The 26,583-nt window shown below is 47.9% G+C and overlaps 1 protein-coding gene across 2 annotated transcripts; it reads right to left on the minus strand.

The window, feature by feature from the left end:
* Positions 1 to 4,033: 4,033 nt before the first annotated feature.
* FAM83D (family with sequence similarity 83 member D) lies at positions 4,034 to 24,782 on the minus strand. Of its 2 annotated transcripts, XM_084776827.1 has the most exons (4): positions 24,261 to 24,775; positions 11,199 to 11,366; positions 7,764 to 7,888; positions 4,034 to 5,402 (listed from the first exon to the last, which is right to left on the minus strand). In XM_084776827.1, exons 1-4 carry the CDS (start codon positions 24,738 to 24,740, stop codon positions 4,412 to 4,414), a joined length of 1,764 nt encoding a protein of 587 aa, XP_084632953.1. In that variant the 5' UTR covers positions 24,741 to 24,775; the 3' UTR covers positions 4,034 to 4,411. The 2 variants fall into 2 exon arrangements, with proteins under 2 accessions (XP_084632953.1, XP_084632954.1); XM_084776828.1 differs by lacking the exon at positions 4,034 to 5,402 and having other exon boundaries at positions 7,770 to 7,888; positions 11,195 to 11,366; positions 24,261 to 24,782.
* Positions 24,783 to 26,583: the final 1,801 nt, after the last annotated feature.

Consider the following 26,583-nt stretch of genomic DNA (forward strand, 5'->3'; position numbering starts at 1 on the left):
ATCCTTCTAAGAATTCCATGTATTCCCTTAATAGCGGGAATACTTGCTTTCCTCACCTTGTAGACATTGGGTGGTGTCTCTAAGCCAGGTTCCTTTGTCTTGGCTACTGGAATCTTTACATTTACATGCCGCCCTACATGTGTTGTCCTTTATGAATCTTGCGTGCCCTAGCATGCAGTCTTCAGCTTCATGCCTGACTCTATTTTGTATCCCCTAACTTTGACTCTCTCATGAAACTTTTGGATTATGAGAGCCTGTAGCTTAGGTTTTAATTTTTAAAATGACATTTGTTTATTTATTTACTGGGGGCAAGCATGTTTGTGTCACAGTAAATGTGCCATGGCATTCCAGCAGATGTGAGAGCTCGTGGTCCCTGGGATCAAACTCACATAGCCTGAGCAGCAAGCGCCTTTATCCACTGAGCCATCTTGCCCATCATGTTAGCCATTTTAAGTCTCTTCAGTAACAAGCAACTCTCTAGCCCCATGCACTGCCAACAAAGGTGGGGTAGCCATCTCAATGCATTCCTTGTTTTATGAGAGGATGTCAGTCCTGCAGACTGGGTCTAAAAACTATATGGAATTCTTAATAAATCAGTGAGGAGAGGAATGTATGTTGTATTTAAAGCATTGAGTATTTGATGATAGAGAAAATGCTATTAGTGTTGCTTAGGTCATATTATGGTTATGTCTTTTAAAGGTGTTATATGTACCACAAGGAGTTCCAGAGACATTGGATTCCCTGGGAGTGGAGTTAAGGATGGTTGTGAACTACAACGTAGAACCAAATCTGGGTCCTCTAAAAGCAACAGTTACACTAACCTCTGAGCCATCTCTTTGGGCCAGTTTTTGTTTTGTGTAAGTTGTCTTTTAGAGCTAAATGCTGGTTGAAAATGTAGCTCAGTGGTAGACCATTTACCTGGCATGTGTGACTTCTGGTTTGGTCCCATCACTGGGGGAAAGACTGCACTATACCCTGAATATTTACAACTCAGTCCAACGGACGGAGAGAGAATTCTCACGCTGGTACTTACCCACCTTTTCTTTGGGGCTCAAGCCAATAATTCAGGGAGAGGAGCACATACCAGTTATTGAACCTACCCAAGCTAGATCTATGAACTTTACAGCCATCCCTAAATATGCTGGCAGACTGATGCAGGGGTTCAGATCTCACTTGGAGTGGAGAGGTGGCTTTACTGGTACTTTACAGACTAAAGTCCTAGAAAGGCTCGGTTCATCCTGAGACTGGACGGTGTTCTTAGGATTCTATCTCTTGTTCCTATTTCTAATAGTTGACAGTACTTTCAGAGAATACTGATTGATTCCTACCCATAGGGAGAGCACAGTGTGGTCAAGTGTGTGTGACGGGACAAGCACATACTGAATGTGTCCAGACAAATTCACTGACACCTTCACATGAGTTGGTCTGAAAAAAGAACTTCAGTTTACTGGTTTAGAATTTCTCAAAAAATGTGTGTGTGTGTGTGTGTGTGTGTGTGTGTGTGTGTGTGTGTGTAGGTGCATTTATGTGCAGATGGGTGTGCATGTGTGCATGTATTTATGAAAGCCAGAGAACTTTAACTGCTATTCCTCAGCAGCCATCTACTCTTCTGTCTAAAAAAAAAAGAAAAATAAGTGGAATTCATCAGCAGGTTAGGTTGGCCAGCCAGTAAACCCCAGGACCCACCCGTCACTGCCTCCCCAGGACTAGGATTTCCTGAGCCCATCATGACATTTATGTGGGTTCTGGGGGTTGAAATCAGGTCCCAGTGGTTGCAAAGCAAGCACTTGGCCAGCTAAGCTATGCTTGTGTTTATATGATGTGTGTACATGTTCATGCGTGTACTGCTGTTTGTATATATATCCATGGGGGCAGGGCTGGGGTCAATGTCAGGTAGTTTCTTCACTTTCTATGGTAAAAATCTTGTCTTTTTGGTTTGTGTGTGCACACCTATAGAAACCAGATGCCTTGCAGGAGTCAGTTGCCTCCTCCCACTATGTGGGCCCCCGAGGATGAAACTCAGGTCATCAAGCTGAGCAAGTGCTTTTACCCACTGAGCCTTCTTGCCAGTTCCTTGTACCTTATTTAAAGACTGGACCAGCTGACTATGATTAGACCAGCGGGCTAGCAGGCAGGCCCCAGGGATCCTCCTGTCTCCACCTCCCCAACACTGGGATTATGTTGTATGGCACCACGCCTGGCTTTTCTTTCTTTCTTTCTTTCTTTTTTTTTTGTACAAGTCTTCATGATTATACAGCACTTTACCAAAGTCTAAGCCATCTCTGAGCCTATAATGTTTTAAATGAAGGTCTATTAACAATCTTGTAGAACGTGGACTTAAAATGTCAATGGAATTTAAATGCACGGTCACAATCAGGGCTCCAAGGCTTTTCTACAAGCCAACAGTCACACAACAGAGGACCTAGGCCTGTCTTTAAGTTCTTACGTCATCTTACACCAGCTATATGATCTTGTGTCGGTTACTTAATTTCAGCCTTTTTCTACATCTGAAAATGGGAATGCCAGCTGTCTAACCTGTAGTCATTAGACCGTAATGAGGATTTAAGGCAGCACATAAAAGTGTTCGAAGTCTGCAAACTGTACACTCCCGGATTAGCCCAGAGTGTTCACAGCTAGGCGTGCACTAGTGTCCTAGCATGTGCTTGACAGCCATAGACCACAGCACTAAGCTCTCAGATAACCTTGTCATGAGAGGAGCCATGGAACAGTCAGGAAAATCTGCAGGGACATTCCTGATCCGCATGTATCAGCATTCTCCCTGTAGACAACACCCTACTTACTATAGACTACTGCTGGGCTAGCAAGCCAGGAGGAAGCCATGGTCTAACTCTCTTCCTTTTGTCTGTTTTTATGAATAAGACTTGACAAAACCAGGATTCCACAGTCAAACCAATCCTGATTGGCAGGATGCAGGAACCAGTTAAGTTGCCTGACACTGGACTACGAATCTGGGATAATTGTCAGTGTCCTTTCTTGCCCCTACTCTGGGATACAGGGTTGCTAAATCAGTGACAATACACCCAGCTGATGAAACTGGACCCATTGGGGTCACTAAGGTGAATGCAAACCCAGGAATGCACACCCAGGACTCATTTGGCAGGCCACTGAAGCCACTCAGGCTTTTTTCTTTGAAAACACAAAAGCAGGCACATACACAAAGGCCTGCTATGCTGGCAGGATTCCTCAGGTTCTCAGGAATGTCAGTTTTCACCATGCCAGGGATGGTTTGACCCCAATACCAACTCAAAGTCATTTAACTTTTCTATGTTCTAAGACAAGGTCTCCCTAAAAAAAAAAAAAAAAAAAAAAAAAAAAAAAAAAAAAAGACCAGGTCTCCCTGAATCAGTCAGGCTGGCCTTAAAACTCAGACCTTCCTGTCTCGACCCAAGTGGTTGGATCAGAGGCATATGCAACCATAGTTCTTTTTCTCCCCACCCCCCACCCCCTTTTTTCTAGACAGGGTTCCTCTGTGTAGCCCTGGCTGTCCTGGAATTCACTCAGTAGACCAGGCTGGCCTCGAACTTGAAAGATCTGCTGGCCTCTGCCTGCCAAGTGCTGGGATTAAAGGTGTGCGCCACCACCCAGCATCTTCTAACTCTTTTTTTTCCCTTTTCTTTTCTTTATTAATTTTTTATATACATTTATATTATCTTATCTCTTTTTTTTTTCTGGTTTTTTTTGAGACAAGGTTTCTCTGTGTAGCCTTGGCTGTCCTGGACTCACTTTGTAGACCAGGCTGGCCTCGAACTCACAGTGACCCACCTGCTTCTGCCTCCCAAGTGCTGAGATTAAAGGTGTGTGCCACCATGTCTGGCTCTTCTTCTAACTCTTAAGTGAATATATTGCCCCTTTTATAATCTGGATCATTTACTTCACAAGTCTATTTTAAAAACAAAACAACAACAACAAAGAATCACACACATACATATGTGGTACATTTATTTATGACACACCTTAAAGATAAAGAAAAGAGTACCAGAGAGAAAAAAAAAACAAACCCAGGCAAACAAAGTTGTCTATACTTATTTAATGCTAGGAACATAGATATTCAAGAAAAAGTCAGTTTAACTGTGTTTAACTTTTAGATATGATTCTGATCCCCAGTGCTCTGGGGACTCAAAGCACTAAGACAGAAGAACACATACAAAAAACAGTATTTTATCTTGTAAACCAACCCTAGACACCTATGTAGTGATACAACATTAAAATTGTGCAAAAAGAAAAAAAAAGTCCCTATAGTGTTTTAAACCAACAGGTGGTTTCTACAGAACAAAAATTAAATTATCAAGCAATGTGCAGAATCAAACTCAAAGATAACTCAGTGTCAGGTAGAAGAGGGTAGCTGGGAACACATTAAGCCTCAGGAGGGAGGACAGGCTGAACCCAGCAGTCACGGATAGGGAGGATAAAGCGCTATGTCCCTCACAGAAACCAGGTTTGTGGAAGCTCTGGTGAAGCTTCCGGGACTGTAGCTGAGGTAGTGCTCTGTGAAGAGGGTTCTCCTTGAGAGCACAGTCAGCATCTGGGTGAGCCTGGACCTGATGCCAGTGAAGTGTACCTGCCGCTCTTTACTCAGATTTCTGAACGAGTCTCTCAGGCACAGATCCAGATGGGGGGTTCCCAGACCCAGGTACTTGGGGTACCCAGGAGTGTGGAGGTCAGTGGTTGTCAGGGAAGCATGTGAGCTGGCAGAGCTTGCCAGTGAGCCCTGGGATGACACAGAAGAGGATGACCTCAAACTAGAAGATGTGGACACCGACATCTTGGATACAGGTGACCCTTCTTTAGATGGGGCGCCCTGAGGAAGGAAGCTCTCATCAGCTTCAGTCTGTGTGGTAGTGCACTTGGACCACACTGTGGCCTGGCAGCTCACTGCCCTTGTGACAACTGTGGTTTGGGTCCCTACACAAGCCGTGCTGGAACTGGTCTGTGTTCCCACCTCATTCAGGCTTACTGCAGGTAGCTCTTCCCCTGGCTCTGTTTGGGTAGCAGCATCAACCGCCTTGTTATCATCTAGCTGTTCCTTGTGGCTGTTCAAATAGTCTTCATCGCTGATGGTGGAAGCCTCAGAGTCATGGCGCTTGGATTTGGCTCTGTCTTTTGATAGCACCTCTGGTCCCAGGTTGGTGTTCTTGGGAGTACTTGAGAGTCTGGCTAGCCGCATGCGCAGCAGATTGCCCAGTGTGGGCTCTTTCGATTGTGGCTTTCGGTCAGCCAGATGGTCAAACTTGCCACTGCTCTGGAAGTTGGACAGGAGTTTGGAGTTGATGGGCTTTGACTGGGCGTACAGGATCCGGAACTCTAGATCAAAATGTTCAACTACTTGGCCAGACAGAATTACCAGGTTACTGCTATTTAATTTGCCATCGGTCCAAGCAAAACTGAAGGATAAAAACCACACAAACTGGTCAAGATAAGAGATCTCAGTTACTTACTATCAGTAGCTGCCATGTTAGAGTGACAACTTTGGTGCTGACATTAAGTAACAAATACACATGCCAGAAACAAAAGAAGCTAATGGTTTAACCGATGTACACACAAATACAACCTCACACTCAGGTTTAAACCCTAGGAAGAAAGTATAAAATATTTAGGCCAGCAGCCTTGTTTCAGAGGCTGGAGATGCCCAAGTGGGAAGTACCTCTTTTCTAGTTCCTCAAGTGGAGAAGGTTACTCCACCAACTATGCCACTGATGAGCACATTTACAGCTTAGCCTGGTGTCCTTGCCTGTCTAGCACCTGTCCTCCTCCTCTGGAAACAGAACCGACACCTGTCTCTACACATAAAAGCTTTCATGCACACACCCTCTCTAGTCTCAATGGGGTGGGTATATTGTACAGGAGGGCCAGTGTCTGGTCCCTGAGATTCATCCAACGTACACACGTGACCCCACCAAAGCCAAGTGAGTTTTCAGACACGTGTGTTTCTGCTTCAGGAGCCTCACCCTTTGGGAAACAACTGCTGAAGGTTGGGTAAGCAAGCGGGGTCTTTGCCTTTAAAGGAATAGGCTATCTGAGAATAAAGAGCAAGGCAGAAGTAGGAGACAGTATTCTAACAAACATCCTGATACACACGTACCCAGGCCCTGAGCAGCCATAGTCCACTGTACCTTCCCATCCTAGCACTGTCCCTGAGCTGCTGCCCGACTCTTGAGCTGTCTGGGTTAGCCATCCTAGCACTGTCTGTGAGCTGCTGCCCCACTCTGTGCTGTCTGGGTTACACGCTTAACACTGAGCTTGGGACCAGAAACAGGCAGCTTTAATGGGAGACCCTGAACAATTTTTAAACTATTTTTTGCAAGTAAGAACCAAGACTATTGGTGATGGGTGGTGCCCGCCTTTAATTCCAGCACTCAGGAGGCAGAACTCTGAGAGTTCGAGGCCAGCCTTGGTCTACAGAGCAAGTTCCAGGATAGCCAGGGCTACACAGAGTAACCTTGTCTCAAAACAATAACAAATTAACAAGAACCATGACTAATCCATATGCTGCCTGAAAAGTGTTTCGGACCCCAAGAGTCTTTGGAAGATCCACAGTGGGGTAACAGAAACAAAGGGGCTACCTACCCCCAAGGCTTTACTGTGTCTTAGCACATGCGAGTATCACTGTCATTGGTGGTGGGACAGTGCTTTTGCAGAGGGCAGTTTTTATATTTATAAACTTCTTAAAATTTTATTTTATTTTTAGTTTTTCGAGAGAGGGTTTCTCTGTGTAGCTTTGGCTGTCCTGGACTTCCTTTGTAGTCCAGGCTAGCCTCGAACTTACAAAGATCCACCTGCCTCTGTCTCCCGAGTGCTGAGACTAAAGGTGTATGCCACCACATTCAGCTATATTTATAGGCTTTCAAACAGCCAAAAGCCAGAGCCAAGTTTCACAGGCATAGATAAATCCAGCTTGAGAGACAGTCTAAGGCCCCTTAGTATTTCTAAGTGCCTCATAGAAGGAAGTCTCAAGAAAATGTTGTGCTCAGTGCTGAACAACGACGCTACCATTTGGAAAGGAAGATACCTAGAGCTACTTACTTCACTGCCTCACCTGCCACAAAGCCATGGCTGGCATAAACCCATCACTAAGGGATGTACACTCCACAAAATCAAGAATTTCTTTCCAAACTCTACACGTCACATGTACCACTGGACAATGAGATAGAGAGTTAGCCAAGCACATGGCATGACACCGTATGAGTAAGAGGGGCACAGCTTCCAGAGATTAGCACTACTTACTGTGATCTCAACCCTTCACTCATCTTCCTGCTCTCCACCCAAAGATGCTATTGGCAAACTGGACTTCCAAGGTGGGCCTGGAATATACCCAGTACTTTCTAGACTAAAGTACTCATTACAAGGCTTGTAGCAACCTAACAGTTAATATAAATGACCAACTTCAGTCCGCCTACAACATTTGCAAATGCTCTTACCTTCAAGTAAGCAGGGCAGGTGGGGCCCAAGTCCTCAGGGAACCAGGATTTGAGAACAATTCGCCTCCATTTTTTTCCCCAAAGGCCTCGGCCAAGACCTGAATGCCAAGACTCTGACTGTGGGGTCTCAGGGTTAATTTAACTTATGCTTTAGTTTTGTGGACCACATGGAGAAGGAAGTGACTCTTGCCCTATCTACATTCAGCAAGAGGACTTTGATGAAGCAACTCGCACACACAAGTGCACACATGAGGGCTCTGTCACAAGCAAGGACTCACTCCTGTGAAGGGTTTGCACTAACTTCTGAGGCACCTGTTCAAAACATACCTGTAAGAGCCTGTTGCCACCCGAATGCCATCAATCAGCGTGAACTTCTCATGAACCTTCCCAACAACCTTTGTTCCTGACCTTGCATAGTAGATATTTCCTGTAATAGTCCGCACCGTCATCAGCTGTTGGGGAGGAAGTGGGAGAAAAAAAAAATCAACAACCAACCCGGTGACACCATCCAGTGGGCTGAGCTTACTGTTCCCACACATACCTGTCTGTAGTGGCTTAGGGTATGGTCACCATTTAGTGACCGCGCACACAATATACTAGCAACTCTCTTCCTAATAGTCAAAGCCTAGAAACTGGTTCAACTGTGGCAGCCATACCTGTGACACTCAACAATAACAAACACATTAACAAGCAACAAACTTCCGAACATGCAACTCACATGGTCCTCAAAACACTGAGTCAGTGATAAAAGCCAATCTCCAAAGGACAGATGCTACAGATGGGACAGAATGGCTCAGAGAGGAATAAACGACTCTTTCCCTCCCTCCTTCCTTCCTTCCAAGACAAGGTAGCCCTGTGTGGTCTCAAACTCACAGATCCACCTGTCTCTGGCACTGGAGTTCTGGGATTAAAGGTGTGCACCAGGGGTTCTGTCTTGATGTGCACGGGGAACAAAAGGGCACAGGTACCAATGTCCACTTTTGTCCCCCACTCTGGACTACCATATAGTGCAACAAGCAGAACTATTGGGAAACCTGGTGAAATACACGTGGTACTCCTCTGTGCTGTGTGCAGCTCTGCGGAATCTGCCATCATTGCAATATAAGATGTTAAAACTAAAACATCTGCACACATGAGCAGGTCTTTGGTGGTCTTGTCAAAATGCATAGGGACTGAACCTCAGGGAGCATCCGATAAATACAAACTTACAGACCGATGGCTACGTGTTCTCAAAAGTGCCAGGTGCCAAACCATGAAGATGGAGGCTGTAGGAGCTGGGGCGACCTCACTAGTAAATGCAAGTTGCCCTGCTGGGCTGGGTCCTGGGCTAGAGGTGTGGAGATAAGACGGTGCTATTCCAAGCTGACTTTGTTATGTGTACTGAAGACAGTGAGGTAGTAACAGTGTAGGAAAGTGGGCACAGAACATTCAGGAATTCTTTACATTACCTCTGTAACTTCATTTTAAACCCTTAAAAATGATTTTTTAAAAACATTTAACAGCCAGGGCTACACAAAAAAACACTGTATGGGGGGAAGGGAGTGATTAAATTATGAGTGTCTGTGTGTGGGTGTGCACTTGACTGTGTCAAACACCCTGGGACTACAACTACAAGTGCCTGTGAGCCACTGAACGCAGGTGTTGGGAACCAAACTTGGGTCTCTGTTTCTGTAATCCTTTATAAATATTCATTTCAAGGTAAGATTTTTGTTTTAAAACTGAGATATTTCACAGATGAGCACATGGAATTGGCTGGATGGAGGAGGCAATGACTCCCAAACATGTCAACACACAGTAAGCATAAAAACACCTTTCCTGTGGGGCTAGGGATGGCTGTCCATCCCTTTGACACACATCTGAACATTGTGGATGCTGAAATTGTGGACACAGCACTTCTGTGCACCTGCCTACAAACATACAGCCAAATTCTTGCAGAAAGGGTGACTCAATATTCTGACCCAATCAGAACCCAGGGCAGAGGATGCTCTGAGAAAAAACATTGACCCATGACACAGGCAAGATGGGAGGGAAGCCAGTGCCTGCCCAGGAAGGAAGGAGATAAGCCACTACAAAGACAAATTGTCTTTAAACTTCCTGCAGAGGCTTGGAGCCACCATGAAGGCCACGGTCAGCAGTGGCTCCTGGGTCTGCCTTGTTGACGAAGCATTATGAAGGCTTTGTCACAGTTCTATCCTTTTCTGCAGCTGAGACTCAGCCTAGTTGCCCAAGAGCACTTTGCAATTATACCCCAACATCTTCTGCACGTCCACAAGAGCAGCCGTGGCCTAGATACCTGGCTTGACGGCAGTGCTCTACCATGCCCAAGTGGCATTTTCCTTGAGTCCTCCTGGTCCCATTGGCTGCTGGATCACATGGCTGTCTCATTTCAGCCTATAAGCCCCAATCCTACCTCTGTCATGACTTTGTCTTGTGGCACAAATAGACAAGCTGGTAAACACCTAATTTAGCCTAGTCCTTGGTTTGCTCATTAGTAAAAAAGCCAGCAGGCACTCTGAAGGAGAGGCTAAGGAGATGGAGTTCTGTAAACCACACTGCCTGTTTACAAAGCGCTGAGTCAGAGCTCTCATGCAGAAGCCCAGAGTGGCAAAATGCCTAACTCCTCTGATGAACGTGCCATTCCTCACACCGCGTGCCGGGCAGCACGAGGAGAAGTTAGGCCTGACTTCACAAGTTGCTCCATTCCCAACGAGACTAAGCCAGCTCTGCGGCCTTCTACCTAGATGCTTGAATTGTTTTCATGCCCAGAGAAAGACAGAAAGTCAGTTCTGAATCTGAGAGAACTGTCACAAGAAGCAAGCAGCAGTGGGCGATAATGACTGCACACACAGTGTGGGAGGAAGACAGACTGAGTCAAAGCCTGAGCCATGTTGTAGCCGTGGATTCCTGGGCTCTCGATCTCACCATTTCTGGATTCAAAGCATCAGGACCCCTATGATGCACTTGACAGGGCCACCATGAGCGTTAGTGATGTCACATCTGCCAGAGCAGTGAGCAGTACCAGGGACAAGAGCTCCAAAATGGCCACTGTGGCCAAAAGTGGAGCCACCTGGAGCCATGGTGGCAGTAGCCTGGAAGGCTTGGCTGCAGGCTGGTCTATACTCACTGCTGGGAAGCCTGACAGCCATTTTGCCTTTCCTGTCCAATGGCTTAATGAAGATGTAATTCATGCCCCATATAATTTACCTGCTTAGTGTGCAAATCTGTACTACTTATGGGTATACAGAACCTTTCTCACAATTGTAGAACTCTCATTACCTCCAAAAAAAAAAAAAAAAAAAAGAGCCTGAACCCCTTCAGTTACAAGACTGCCCATCCTCCTATCGCATGTCCACAAACCCGGTGCTACTCTCTGTCTGTTCTGGTCTTGCACACGCATAGCATATGGCCATTTGTGTATGGCTTCCTATACTTATTATATTTTCAGGGTCACTCATGTGGTATTATGTGTTAGTACGTCAGTCCTTTTGAAGAGGGAATAACATTCTATTGTTCTGAGGAGCCAGTGTAATGTTTATCCATTTATTACCCGCTGAAGCTTCTAGCATCTATAAACAGACATGTGCTTTCATTCCTCTTGGGCAGTTAGCCTAGGAATGGAACTGGAGGTCACGAGTGGTGTTCACTGTCTGTGAGACTTCAGTACCCTCACTTGTCACCACCACCACCACCACCACATTGTAGATCATGTGTACTCTGCCACATTGCTGACAGCAAGGGAACTGGAAATGGTGTCCCACAAACCTTTTCCTGCTCAGGATGAACTTTCAGATCCATGCACATATCCAGAAAGTGGGAGAGCAGAGCCTGGTCCAGAAGGATGTACACAGCCACTCCCCGTTTCCTACACATCTCCTGAAGGTCTTGGAAGATGTCGATGTCCGAGAAAACGTCCATTACCACAGCAATCACCTAAGAGATGAGGCAGAAGGGAGAGTAAGGAACTCTTAATCCCATCCTCAGAGACCCTCCCTTCTTCAGCAGGATGGCCTCCCCTCACCATCAGCTCTTTTCCACCCCCCAAATGCATCCGCTCAGACACCCATATCCTACAAGTCCTGGCTGGTCCAGCTGACTAACATTCACCATCATCTTGGGGCCAACCTACTCCACACTAGCAAACTTCTCATTTAGTTTCTGTGCCATCACTAAACCCCACCTTCCAGATTCAGTTTGAATTAGAAAGGTGTCCGGGTTCTTAGACCAACACACTGGAATCTCAATCACACAGCTTTCCCGGTCAGGCTTCAGTTTTCTGTCTGTAAGGTTAATAAATAAAATCTGGGGGCTGGCAAGATGGTTCAGCCAGCAAAGGCACTTGCCATCAAGCCAGATGACCTGTGTCCCAGAACTCACACGGTGGGAGCAGAAAACCAACTCCTGCAAGCTGTCTCTTTGATCTCCACATGTATGCCATACCACATGGGTGCTATACCACCTGGGTACCCATGCACAAGTAAATAAATGTAAAGGAAAAAACCCACCCCAGACTCTCTAGGAAGACTCCTTTGGCTATTAATATTCAAGTCCATGGTGTTTGTTTTGGTTTGGTTTCTCTGCCTTTGGATTGTGGTCTCTGAGTATTTTTACCTTGTTTTAGGAAGACTCCATCCATCGCCAAGCCAGTGCTTGAGATGCTCAGATGACGCTCACAGTGCCCCCACCCCATCCGCTGTTCCCAACACCACATATTCCCCAGCAGTCAGGACGACAGCATGGAAATATTTCCTGAAGATTATGCCCTTCAGCTGAGCTCTAGTCTTTCTTCTCCCTGGCAATGTGTGCCCCTGACACAAACTGATTTTCTACACCCTGCCAGACCTCAGCTGAGAGCCAATGCCCACCCCTGCTTCCATGGGTAAAGTTTATCAGTGTTTTGAATGTCTGCTTCCTAAGCTACAAAACAGGCCTGCAGTAATGCCTAAACAACTGCACAAGTACGGGGTCCAAGAGACCCTTGGTGTCTGCTCAACTACCCTGGCATCAGTGTGGGTGCAGCTGCCTAGACACAGCCCCTCACAAGCAGACACAGGCGGCCCTGCTTCCTCCCTCGCTTGCAGAAGCTGCTACAGCTGGCAGCAGGGCCTCACCTCACTTGCTTCAAGGGCCCTCAGAGACTCCTGGCAGGAAAGCAGGGCTGTAAAAACAACAAAACAAAGCAAAAAACCACCAAGGCTGAGAACAAGTCTCTACAAAGGAGTCAGGAAGCCAGGCTTGGGAACTGTTTTCCAAGTGGGAGGGGTCAAGGCTTCTCCACCCCTCAACTTCCACAGTAAAAATCCCTCATCTCTGAATCACATTAACCCTTTGGCTGAGCAGTCACCCCTTCCTTCTGCTGCACCAGAGACCCTCAAACAGAACGGATCCGTCTCCATGGTGGAGACCTTGAGACAGCAACTGATGGGTTTTACCCGTAACCATTTGTAGGGTTAAAAAGAAATACAGAAGCCAGATATGAGCACACAAGCATATAATCCTAGCACTTAGGAGGCTGATGTCAGCCCAGATAGAGTGAAAGTCTATCTCAAGAAAAAACAAAAACAAAACAAAACAAAAAACTGAGATACACACACACACACACACACACACACACACACTCAAGCAATGCTCCTACCTTTCTAACACCTCAGGGGTCTACTTACTCAGATGAGAGAGAGAGCTTGAAATGCCAGCTCCCAGAAGCCAGTGTCACATGGGATAATCATCTCTTGCTGCCTGCCTCCACCCCAACCCTGGCTTGTTCTTCATAAACTTTCCCAAACAGTGAGTAAAACAAAACAAGAAACATTTAGAATTGGTGGCATCTTCAGAATCGTACAGGCCCAATGGCTTTCACATGCTGTTTTGAGTTTGTGTCCATCCTGTTCACTTGCGGCCTGTAACAAGATTTAAAGGCAAAAGCCAGGACAAGAGCTCAGCATGGCCACTTGCTAACCTCGGCCTGGCACTTAATCTCTCTCCACTTTAGTTTCTTTTCCATTTAGAAAGTTTGGATAGCAACAGCGCAGTGACAGAGTGCTGTGATGGTTAAGTCAGAACAAGTCTAGAATGGGCTTAGCTCAACTAGGCAGCTGCTGCCTCTGAGTCCACTGCTGGCTGACCCTCCCCTGGGCACAGCGATGGCTACACTGGGCTCACAGGACATGGGACGAGGAAAGCAAAACAATGCATATGGATTCTGCAGGGAGCAGTAAGCCAGCTAGCTCCCTTGTGAGGGCAGGCAGTATAGACACTTGAAGAGAAGAGAGAGGCTTCCTGTGAGAGGCAACGTCTGAGCTGAACCACAGATAGGAATACTTTAGGGAGCCGAGCCTGACTGCACAGATCTTAATCTCAGCCCCTTAGGAAGTTGAGGCGGGAAGGAAGATCCCAAGCTCAAGGCCTGCCTGCGACAAGAGGCCATGGGAGACGTGAAGGACCCTTTGACAGGAAACCTCATGACAGAAGAGGCCCGGAAGGACAGGGTGCATACCAGTGTAGCTGGACTGTACAGTATGCAGAAAAGGGAGCCACAGGCTGTGCCTGGCGAAGAGGGATGTATGAGATGGAAGAAGGCTAAGGAATCTATGTCAGTCCTTCCTCCCCACACTGCCTGCACAGGGAGCGTACAGAGATGAATCCAGAAGAGACAGAGGCAGGGAGACATGCTGCTGCGGAGTGAACCTACATCCTCAGACTCAGGACCAAGAACCTCTGCATCTGCAACCCAGTGGGGGATGGGGACCTTTAGGGGCTAACAAAGGTCTGTGGATATTTTGGAGGATCCAGCAGAGCGAATGGAGTCATGGGAGAGCCAAGCAACGGGCACAGGGCCACAGAGACACATACATGCTGGTCAGAGATCTTTGAGCTGACTCAGAGAAAACAGTAAAAGTTTCATAGAGTGAACCTGAATCCAAGGTGCAAGAATTGGAACAGAGCTTCTGGAGAAAGGCAAGAGATGGCCATGCAGACCGAACGGTCAGCAGAGCCTGTGAGTTGCGTACAGGTGATGGGCTGCTCCCCACGGTGAGAAGCCAGTCGAATGAGAAAGGAGAACCCAGGTGACCCAGTGATGGGCAAGGAACACACCCTAGAGGCTACTGAGACAGGGACTAGGAACCCAGCCCAGTTGGCAGGTTGGAGAAGGCCACCAGAGGCAGAATGGGAGCAGGGCCCAGAGCACAAAGGCCTGCCAAACAGCTCTGATTGCCCAATTAATAAAACAGGTGTGCAGGCAACACTTTTGTTAGCTGATGAGTAGTAATTTGCAGCTTGGTTCATCTTTGATTTTCAACCCTCAGCCTTTCCCACAGGCTAAATAGCAAGGCCTGTCTCACTCGGGGTCTCTGAGGGCAAAGGGATGTTTTCCTTCCCCCCTCCCCCCACTCTCCTGCATCCAGCACACTCTCCTTTCCACTACAGTAGGACCCTCTGAAGACTCGCCTTCTGTCAGGAGACCAGTACTCCTTGTGCAAACTGTCAAGAGGAAGCTCTCCCTCCTTCAAGGCCTGCCCTCCCTAGACCTTACACTTACCCCCTCAGCCCTGGCCTCAGCTCCAAGTCCTACACTGCTGGACCAGGCCTGCGGCTTCTCAGCTCTTGGAAGGGACAGTCTTTCACAGACTTGGTTGACCTAGCCTCAGTTTCACCTGTCCAGTCCCACTTTCCAGGTGGACCATCCACTTGGGAACGTGAACATTTCCACAGTGAAAGCTAAGCTCATGAGTGTGTATTGTTTCCCCAGGATTTACAGGCTCGGGTTGACATGTGGTGGGATCCAAGCTTCAGAGAATGGCAGTCATGGCATGGCACCTCCAGTAGCCTAAGCGCTCATGATGCAGACGGCCAGGCCCTGTCACTGAACACACTGTCCCTTTAGGGGTTGCCTAGCTACCCCCACCGAGTGCCCACAGCCACCCCAAGCACTACCTTCTCTTAGGCTAAGCTACAATGGAGCCGCCCCCTTCTCCCCGGCTTAGAAGTGTGCTGACCTCCGAGAGTCTATTACAGGTTCACACCTATCTGCCAGATACCCATGAAGGAAGCATCCAGCTGGCCAGAAGCTGAGGAAGAGGAGCTTCCACCACACTACCTCTGTTTCTTCAAGCCACATTTGAGGGGCCACCCATGTGTCCAGTCCCCCATCTTTAGTTTGAGTGACAAACCACAGCCTATCCTTAGAAGAACGCCTTGTTGATTTTCACCAGCAGACTAGGGGACCACAAGTCAAAAGAGCAGAGAGCACAGGTTTCTGTCTTCAGACAGAGGGTAGAGCACACTTACACTACTCTTTAAGCAGGACTGGAATCTCTGCCACTGTCACTTAGCCCAAAGGCTCAAGAAGATCTCTAGAGCTGGGCAGTGGTGGCGCACGCCTTTAATCCCAACACTTGGGAGGCAGAGGCAGGCGGATTGCTGAGAGTTCGAGGCCAGCCTGGTCTACAAAGTGAGTCCAGGACAGTCAAGGCTACACAGAGAAATTCTGTCTCAAAAACAAAACAAAACAAACAAACAAAAAAAGAAGATCTTTAGAGATTTCAAAGCCCCATTAGCCATCACCCCACCTTCAAGCTTGGCCAGGCTAGACAATGGCTTCAAGAGACACACTTAAGCAAGCAGCTGAAATGCCAACCCGGGTCTGTGTGCCTCCAAAGCCCACGAGGAGAAATGTGCTGAGCTAAATATTGCTCCAGGAAAGTCCAATGAGGGGGAGGTCTCATAATTACTCAGAACTTGCTGTAATCCTTAGGGGATCAGCAGAGTACCCCACAAAGCACAGGGGCTCAAATCCACCCTGAAGGACAACTTATTTTTTGTTTTGTTTTGTTTTTTGAGACAGGGTTTCTCTGTGTAGCCTTGGCTGTCCTGGACTCACTTTGTAGACCAGGCTGGCCTCGAACTCACAACGATCTGCCTGCCTCTGCCTCCCGAGTGCTGGGATTAAAGGCGTGCGCCACCACGCCCGGCTCTGAAGGACAATTTATAACACATGATGTCTGCCAAGGAAGGTCACACTTCCCAGCATGCCGGGCACCCTCTCTCTTCTGCAGACCTGCTGCCAAAGCCAGAGCTACACTGAATGGGGACCTTGTGAAGCTGAGCTGCCATGTGATGGATCAGGCTGCAGAACCGACCTGGACCTGGATCCAGGCTCCTCCACTGTGCAGAAGCAGGGAAGCTGTCCCGTGTCGGGTTGCTCTGGCCTCTAGAATATGCCAATACCACCCATCTCATACATACCCTTGCTGATCCAGCCAATGAGAGCCCTCAGTGGCACCGCTCATATTCTTAGTTCCAGTTCTGCCACTATCCCTGAGCAAGACATTTAAGCTGAGGTCCAGTGTCCTGGAAACGAGGCCGGCTCTGCGGCCACACCCCCTTGAACAGGCTGCCCAGGGAGCTGACCAGGCACACGCAGCCTGAAGCGGCCACTCAAGGCCAGTCATTCCTGTTCTCATTCTGTCAGGAAGCACATGCCAATCACTCCTTTCCTGTGTGCCTCAATTTCCCTCCCTTCCCACCCAGGGTCATAAAGGCAGATCAGGTGTACAGAATGCTTGGAATTCAGCCAAAGCCTTGTGTATGTTCAGTAATGTGTCAGCCTGGAAGACTGGCCCCTGAATCCCTATGCTGTATACATCACCGTTAATCATGGACAGACTTTTCTTGCTTAACAACAACAACAACAGCAACAACAAAACCCAAACACGCCATTTCCCCCAGTGTGTTTCATGTTTCATTTTGACATAGGTCTTGGTATTAGCCCAGGCTAGTCTCAAATTGAAGATAATTCTGCTTCAGTCACCAAAATGATAATTACAGTCAGGAGCCATCATTCATTACATGTTTTAAGGACTGCTCACTCAGACTTCTTAAAAAAAAAGAAAAGAAAAAGAAAAAAAATCTTTGAAACAACTGCTTTGCTAGAGTCTTCTGGGTTTAAAAAGAAGAGAATGTAAATTTCCATAGTGGAAGTTAAGCTTACTGGTATATATTGTTTCCCCAGGACTTACAGGCTGCTATAAATTCCGTAATTTGGGTATCAGAGTGACATGAGGTAGGTTCTAGTCTGCAGAGAATGGTGGTCATGGCACAGCGCCTCTCTTGGCAGGTAGTGGGGCAGGGTCCAGTCTTTCACTCAGTGCTTGTGGCTGCACTTCTTCACTATTGTCCCAGTATGAGGAACAGTGGGAAAATCATGCAGCTTTTTTTTTGGTGGGGGAGGGAGGGGGGTGCTTATGTGTCTGACTTTTAACAGGAATTTTCCTGTTCCAAAATGTATTCTCTAAAACAAGGTATGTTCCCTCCTATATTTCTTTCCTTCTCTCTTCATTAAGGTAATAAATAACTCCAGTGGTTTGGTTTGGGGTTACTTTTCTACTTTTAATATCAACAAGTATATGAAGGAAACTACAGCATTATGTGTTCACATCCACCCATAGATAAAAGGCTATACAACGACACATGCTCTGGACAGTGTCATCCATGAGAACTTTCTGAGATGACAGAGGAGTTACGTTTTTAATTTAGCTTCAGTGGATACAAACTTAAATGAGCATGTGTAGTTGATGGTGCTTGCACTGGTCCATGCAACTCTGGACACCGAGCCAAAGTATAGAGCTTGCCTTCGGGTCCTCCAGGGTGCACACATACTAATTTCCTCCCCAATCCTCTACTGTGACATGCAAGTTCTTTCTGGGCCTTTGGTACAGTCAAAGCTACCTCTAGTCCTGTTTTTGCCGGAGTTTATGTGGAGCGGACAGAGAAGTGGATCGATTGGGTCAGTGGAGACTACAACAGAAACTTTCCCCTCTGGAGGCTGATGTCGTGTACATCAAGACCATGTTTGTTTCTTCAAGACAAGGTCCTACAGTATTTCTCAGGCTAACCTCCAATTTTGGATCCCCCTGTCTCAGACCCTCAAGAGCTAGGATAACAGGCATGTGCCTCTATACCCAGCGCATCAAGGCCACTTATAGCCACTACACTCACTGTCTTCTGTTTGTATGTTCTTTGCTTTTTCTGAGAGAAATGAACCCGTATGTATGAATGGCTCAGAGAGTAATTCTAATTCTGCAGATTCCCTACTGTATGATGGATGTTTAGCGAAAAGAATAAAGAAAGTTGGGCATGGGTGGCACCCAGGAGGCAGAGGTAGGTACTTAGGAGGCAGAGGTAAGCAGATTTCTGGTCTACATAACAAGTTCCAGGACAGTTGGGGCTACATAGTGAGACCTTGTCTCAAACACCCCTCCCAAAATTATTAAGAATAAACAAATGAAATGGCAGGTAGAAAGAATAGTGGGGGACGGCAGAGGCACAGTTTAATGGTGGCATTCAATACACTCACAGCACTGTTCAGTCATTGCTACTTTTCCAAGTGCTTTCACCAACAGAGCAAGCATTCTGACTACTGAGCAGTAACTCCTTGCTGACCCCTCTGCAGACAAGTTTTGGAGGCCACAGCTGCTTGGAAGAGAGAAGTGCTACTAGTGCCTAGTGAGCGGGGACAGAAATGCTCAGTGTCTCACACTGAACAGGACAGGACCCTCGGAACAAAGAGCTATCCACCCCAAATGCCAATTGTGGCAAGGTTGAGAAACCCTATCAGGCTGATGAAGGCATCTGGAACAGGAACTGATCCCACAGCACAGATTCTATCGTAACCCAGGGTTGAGCAAGCTCAGGAGAGCCCAGTCCTTCAGAACATCCGCATACATGCCAGGGGCCTCCAGCAGATTCCTGAGCTACTACTGCTCCTGGCGGGACTCTTCCACGACGCACACAGAGCGCCACCACTAATGCTCTGGCCACCGAAAGGATGCCCAAAGGTGTGGTCGCTACAAAGTGGCCTCTTTGGAACGAAAGCCTATAAAGGAAAGGCAGCTGGTAAGGACAACAAGTCTGAGAAGTGTGAAATCTCCCAGGAGGATGAGCTTGGCCTAGGAACTCCCATCAGGAAGCTGGGAATCGCTGAGCACCATAGTGTCTTATTGCATGGGAGGTGGAGGCAGGAGAACTTCAAGTGCAAGGCCAGACTGGCTACACATCAAAAGCAGGGGGCATGGGGAGAGGGAGGTGGGGAGAAGAACAAGCTGCACCCTGGGATAGGCGGACAAGCTCAGCAGAAGCATCTGACGAGGCAGGGCCACAGCTCCTCCAAGCACTAGGTGTCAGAAAAAAGCACCTAAGCCACTTAGTTTCCCTTCCTACTTCTACAGGCCCCCTCCCCCCAAAAACATGAGACTGAATGAACAAACGGGCATGACAGGCCTCCACAAAAAAATACCAAAAAACACGAGACTGAATGAACAAACGGGCATGACAGGCCTCCACAAAAAAATACCAAAAAACACGAGACTGAATGAACAAACGGGCATGACAGGCCTCCACAAAAAAATACCAAAAAACATGAGACTGAATGAACAAACGGGCATGACAGGCCTCCACAAAAAAATACCGAGCACCTACTCTGCATCAGATGCCCAGGGTGATTCTGTGTGGTCAGAGAGCCGCTGGAAAGAGCTACCCCAGAGCCATCCACTCAGAAAGATAATGCCGCGTTTGGCAAACACCCGTGGTATCCTATGCTGTAGGGCTAACATAGAACTTGGTATCTAGGCTCCTTCCAGACCCACCAGAGAAAGCAGGCTGGTGCGCAGATCTCCTCACTGAGGGCAAATAAAGCTGCTGCGAGCAAGCGGCTAGATCTGGCCCCACTCCAGTGCAGCCTGCTCCCCATCTCTGGGCTCACTACCTGGGCCCCTCCAGGAGGAATTCAAATTTTTCTTCATTCACCCACCAGGTTTCTATACTGGTTTCAGACACTAGAAACACTTGCTTGGGTCTGTCTTGCCCAAGACAGGCAAAAAATGCACAGTAATTTATAAAAACCTAAACACCAGGGACCTATACTGTCTTGAGGTCATGAACCACCTTCTGCACTTGAAGGTCTCTGTTACTTTGGTTCCTCCCCCCCTTAAAACAGCCTACCCTAGTCTTGTTTTTACAATTAAGCAAGCAAGCAAGCAAACATTTATTTACTTATGTGTATCATGCCCACAGCGGAGGTCAAGCCGTCAGCCCTGGAGGCAGCTCCGATGCCTGCTGAAGCATTTCCTCAGCCCCGACTGTCTCCTCAGGCAGCTCTTGCTATCACCACTATTTTCCTGTTTATAAGAGATACAACCTGAGAATTCAATGTCCAAATCTTTAGGAAGCTGTCTAAAACCTTCTGCCTGTGGAGAGTGCTGGCAATGGAAGCACATCCCAGCCCTCACGAGCAGGAGCGGGGAGGATGGCAGGTTCAGAGAAAATTCAAGCAAGCAAGCCCAGTGTGAGCCCTGGAGCCAGGGCTTGACCCCAGCTCTGCCTCACAAAGGTCAACAAGCTCCCTGACCTAGAAAGTGCAGCCTCCTCTGGCCACTGGGGGAACTAAGGTAATCTGGGTAAAGAACTCAATCAGGGCCCCAAAGGCCTGGCATCACTATACAGATCCGACATCTGAACACACCTGACATATGCACCGTCACAGTCCTCCCTGCCAAGGACATGGCCAGTGACACGGCCACTCCCAAGTACCCATGCACATCCTTACAGGTGGCAGCATTTGACAGCCAGCTAATTAGCCCTCTAATCCCTCTGGGTGCCCATTGTCTTCCTCCACCTGGGGATAGGACACCTTCTCCCCAAGGGCCCGTGCACAACATGGTAGTTAGTGGCGGGGGAGGGGGAGATTTGTCCTCAGAGTCTGCCCTGGGTCCTGCTTCCTGGCTCCACCATACCCTACTATCAACCTGGCTTCTCCATGCTTCCGTTCGTCCTCTATAAAATGGACCGAATAATTGCAACTATTTCCTTTTTTGTTTTGTTTTTCTCGAGACGGGGTTTCTCTGTGTAGCCCTGGCTGTCCCTGGACTCACTTTGTAGACCAGGCTGGCCTCGAACTTACAGAGCTCCACCTGCCTCTGCTTCTGCATCCCCGAGTGCTGAGATTATAGGTGTGCGCCACAGCTAATCACAACCATTTCAAGATTACTGGAAATACTATCTGGCAAAGAGAAAGCAATTTTTTTGTTTGTTTGTTTTGTTGGCCTGGAACTTAGAATGTAGACCAAGCTAGCTTCAAATTCATAGAGATCTGCCTGCCTCTGCCTGTTGGGATTAAAGGGGTTAAAAAAAATTTTTTTATTGACTCTTTTTTTTTTAAAGCAAGAGATGGTCTTTGAACTTCAGAGTCATCATGCCTCAAATGAAATCTAACTCATATCCACAACAATCATTTGCCACTTTATTTTCCTTCCTGTATTCCAATGCAGTGGCATCGTTGCCTGCACAGGCTAACGTGTCGCGCAGCCTCAGCTAGCTTGGTGGCACACGCACTCAAAGGCAGAGGCCGGCTGATCTCTATGAGAACTGGGGAGACAGAGGTATGAACCTCCTTCACTTTTTACTCCTCCTTTCCCCCTTGGCATGGCCTTGAACCCAGGACCTCAAGCATGCTGAGACTAGCACTCTGTCACTCAGCTATGCCTCCAACCTTCCGTCTTCCTTGCTGTTCCTATGCCTTCCTTTTCTGCCTCTCCACTCCAGCTCATGGTATCTCAGATGCAAGCAGCTCTGCACAGCGCCTCTCTTGGCAGGTAGTGGGGCAGGGACCAGTCTTTCACTCAGTGCTTGTGGCTGCACTTCTTCACTATTGTCCCAGTATGAGGAACAGTGGGAAAATCATGCAGCTTTTTTTTTTTGGGTGGGGGAGGGAGGGGGTGCTTATGTGTCTGACTTTTAAGTTTCTTACTATGCAAAGAATTTTCCTGTTCCAAAATGTAATCTATAAAACAAGGTATGTTCCCTCCTATTTTTCTTTCCTTCTCTCTTCATTAAGGTAATAAATAACTCCAGTGGTTTGGTTTGGGGTTACTTTTCTACTTGTGGCCTTGCAACCTCAGCCCTAGTAAACCTAAACTCCTTCATGTCAGAAGGACTGCCAGGGACAACAATCTGTCACCTTTCCCACTTTTGGTCTGGACCCTATGGTCTCCAGAGGCTGGATGCACCCTTCCTTCTGGGTCCAGGTAAGTCACCACCACTCCAGACTTTCTTCTAGCCCTTTCCTCACTACCTGCAGCAATTCCTGCCCCCCAAACTAAGAACAAGAGCCACACCTCTTCCCCTGTGGCCCCAGCCCTGGCAGGGTGACAATTGGGAAGCTCTGTGCAAGCTTTTGCAATTTGGCATGTATTCTAAAACTGCCCATTGTATTTAAAGTAGTGCAGCACCTTTCTCGGTGGCAAAGGCCAGCAGCTTCCACTAACAGGATCTAGGAGAAGGGAAAATGGATCGAGGTACAGAGGGAAGCTGGAGGGCCTGCCCAGGAATGCTCTTTAGATGACCCAAGAGACAGAGAAGTCTCTGCAGCAGCCATGGATCCCTTTTAAGGCAAGTTTTTCTTCTGACCTTTAGCTCCAGTGCCCTTCGCCCAAACTGAGCAAAGGGGTAAGATCAACTCACATCTCTGTCCTCCCTGGAGACCCAATTCTTTCCTTTTCTAAGTGTCCAGGTGCTCAAGCTCTCCTCCTAGAGGGAAGCTTTGGGCGTGCACACTTGGGCCACAACCTGAACTCACAAGGAAAAAGTTTTCAGCATCAAAGGGACCAGCCACAGCCCATCTGAAGCTCCACAGGGCTGACACTAACCCAGCCACAGCCACCCTTTCCCCAAACAGCAGAGGCCAGGTCACCTACACTCTTATCACTGCAGCCCTGCCACAGCTAAAGAACCAGAATCAGAACACAGGCTTAGCGCTAAGAAGGCCAAGGCAGGAGGCCTGCCTGGGATTGAGGCTAGCTCAGGCTACATAGTGAGTTCCAGGCAAACCTGGGCTACAGAGGCCTTGTCTTGAAAAGAGAAAAGCAAAGCAAAACAAAACAACAACAATAAAAAAACAAAACAAACAAAAAACCAGAACACAAGCTTGCTCTTAGAGTTGGCAATTTCAGCCCTGCTCCTCTACCGAACATATAGAGGTATCAGGCCTTCCAAGTCTTGACATGGTCTGAGGCTTGGCCTGTCATGTTCCTGGCACAGCCATAAAGTCTGTGGATTGAGCAGAGTTCACCACCATGCAAACTTGCAGCCACACCCTCCCAAGAGGAGCCTTCTCCCTCCCCATCCCACCGCTGTGGTTTCACTATGGCAGGCCCCTCCTTACCCCCCCACCCCCACCCCACTACTACCACACCAGGCCACTCAGGCAGGCAGTCTGACCCTAGCTAAGATAAAAGAGCCATTGTAAAACTGCCTTATCTAATGCAGAAGTATTTACATTTGGGGTCAGTGCTACCTGGAACAGCCCCAGTCACTGGGGATTAAAAATAGCCAAGGCTACACAGAGAAACCCTGTCTCGAAAAACCAAAAAAAAAAAAAAAAAAAAAAAAAAAAAAAATCTCCCACCAGACTCACTCACAGAAGGGGTAGGAGTTGAACTGACTGTGCTCGGTCTGTCTGCAACAGTAAGATGCGTGTAAGTTAAGTGGCAGTAACAGATTCCCAATGGTCTCTGGGTACCATCTTTTGGGTAAAGCGACTCTTTAGTAACGCATGTCCTAAAAAGCTCTTGAAGTGGGATTTAGTATCTGTTAACATCCCTGAAATTCTTCAGTTCCCTTTGGTCTGAACTGCTCCACGGGTACGACTATTAGGAGTTGAAACCACCACAGGACTCCAATTTCAGAAGGCCGAAGCTCCTCCCCTACTCCGCCAGGGTGTCCAGGGGTCCCGGGTTGAGTTGCATTGTAGGCTGGGGGGGGGGAGGGGGCTCTCACCTCTCGAGCGGAGCGCAGCTGCTGGCGCAGCGCATCCTTGCAGCCATAGGGGCTGCCTGCACCCCCACCCGCGCCGCGGGGGTGGAAATGCGCTTCGGCGCGCGTGGCACCGCGGTAGGCGCCTCGGTAGAAGGACGGCCAGCCGAGCTCCAAGGCGGGCGGCTCCAGGTCCGACTGCTCGGGAAAGTAGGTGCCCGACGAGCAGTCATGAGAGGAGCCGAACGAGTCCTCGGCTACCGCCGCGCCGTCCTCCGCCGGCTGCTCGGCGGCGCCCAGAACCTCGCGCACCTCGTCGGCGTTGAGGAAGCGGCCCAGCCGCTCGCGCCGTAGGAAGGCGGCCCAGGCGTCGGGGCCGCCGGCCAGCAGCTGCTCGAGAGCCAGGCGCCGCGCCTCGCTGAACAGCTCCGCGGGGTTGGGCGGTCCGCACGGCGACAGGCAAGCCGCGGGAAGCTCGTCCAACAGTTCATAACGAGCAGCCATGACGGCTCTCAGAACTGGTCCACAGGAGTGAGATGGTCGCCTGAGGTTTTTATAGTCACCTTTGAATCAAACCAGCCCGCGCTATTGGTTCGCCGCCCCGCCCAGGCTCTCCCATTGGCTATTTGCCTTTCATGTGCGCCTGAGGCCCCGCCCTCTCGTCGCTATTGGTTGTTCCCTGATGACGGACCAGCCCACCCTCTGCCCTCACTGCCTGGTGGCTAAACGGAATTTAAATCTGAGTTTACCCCGCCCTACTGGCCCGAGAACCGCCCCAACAGGGTACAGAACCCCGAGCCTGTCCCAGCGCGCCCCCTGCCTGCTGACGCACAAACGTGGCGCTCCGGGAGTAGGGGTGAGGTGGGAGTAGGGGTGAGGCTTGCTCCTGGACATGCATGCTAGGTGTGATCTCTACTTCACTGTGATTCCATCCTACATCTAATCACTCGTTTAGTCACTAAAAAAAAAAAAAAAGAAAGAAAAACACCAGAGTTAAAAAAAGACAGCAGTTAAGAGCACTTCCAGAGGATCTGAGTTTGGCTCTCATCTTACTTGACGGCTCATAACCTGTAATGAATGGTTCCAGGGGATGCGATGCACTTTCTGGTATCGCGGATACTGTATGCACACGTGGTGCACAAACATACACAGTCAATAAGTAAAAATAAATAAAGCTCTTTTTCCCAATAGTGCAAAGTCGGGGTGGTCGTACACTCCTAGCACATGGGAGGCTGAGGCAGGAGGAAGTGGAGTTCAAAGCCATCTTGTGCTGCATAGCAAACTCAAGCCCATCCTAAGCTACAGAAGACCTTGTGAACATACACATTATATTTATATACGTATGCACACATATGTGCATATACTTTTACTATATACTGTGTACTATTAGTATATCTAGATACTATACTATATAGCTTATATATATTCTGTATATATAATGTGTGTGTGTATAGAAAATCTATATTCTAATCTATTGTGGTACCCACTCCTTCACTGATGGGCTCGCTCGCTCTCTCTCTCTCTCTCTCTCTCTCTCTCTCTCTCTCTCTCTCTCTCTCCCGCTTTTCCCCCCAGCAACACCTCAGTTGTATTTAAACCCCACTTTCCACTTGTACCCAGACAGCCATAGAGAAATAGAGGAGGGGGCAACAGGTGGGACCACGTTTGCTGACTGACTGCACTTCACATTCATGATCTGAAGTGTGCCTTTAAAATTAGCTGCTAGGGAAAAAAAAATTAGCTGCTAGGGCTGGAGAGATGGCTCAGAGGTTAAGAACACTGGCTGTTCTTCCAAAGGTCCTGAGTTCAATTCCCGGTAACCACATAGTGGCTCACAACCATCTATAATGAGATCTGATGCTCTCTTCTGGCCTTCTGGCTCACATGCAGGTAGAATATTGTATAAATAGTAAATAAATAAATCTTTTTTAAAAATTAGCTGCTAATGTAATCATATTACAATGATATATATGTATGAAAATGTCATAACAAACCCATTATTTTATATGCTAACTAAAATATTTTTTTAAAAGAAGAAAATGCCTATTGACCTACATTTCTGTCCTTCATGATGTCTTTTCCTGTGTCCTTTTGCTCCTATTTTACTGAGAGAACACGTTCATAGGACATAAACAGTCATAAAAGAATGTTTACAAGTGTTCGTTATATCTATCTTCTGTGTGCATGGGTGGGCTGTGCCAGAGCCAACCAACCTTTCTGCCAGGGCAACAGCTTCCAGTCTTTCCATTACCACCCTGTCCATCTCCAGCAAGTCCTTCCTCTCTCCCACACCATCAGTTTTCCTGCTAAAATAATGTTTGAGACAAGGTCTTACTTCGTTGCTCAG

This window comes from Acomys minous, assembly GCF_964271855.1.
Source record: "Acomys minous genome assembly, chromosome: 3".
NCBI lineage: Eukaryota > Metazoa > Chordata > Mammalia > Rodentia > Muridae > Acomys > Acomys minous.

Excerpts from the sequence above, each read along its gene's own strand:
- FAM83D (XM_084776827.1), bottom strand. The coding sequence starts at position 24,740 with ATGGCTGCTCGTTATGAACTGTTGGACGAGCTTCCCGCGGCTTGCCTG. Across the intron at positions 11,367-24,260 it reads AGCTGCGCTCCGCTCGAGAG|GTGATTGCTGTGGTAATGGA; the intron begins GTGAGAGCCCCC and ends CTCATCTCTTAG. Across the intron at positions 5,403-7,763 it reads GTGGCAACAGGCTCTTACAG|TTTTGCTTGGACCGATGGCA; the intron begins GTATGTTTTGAA and ends TTTATCCTTCAG.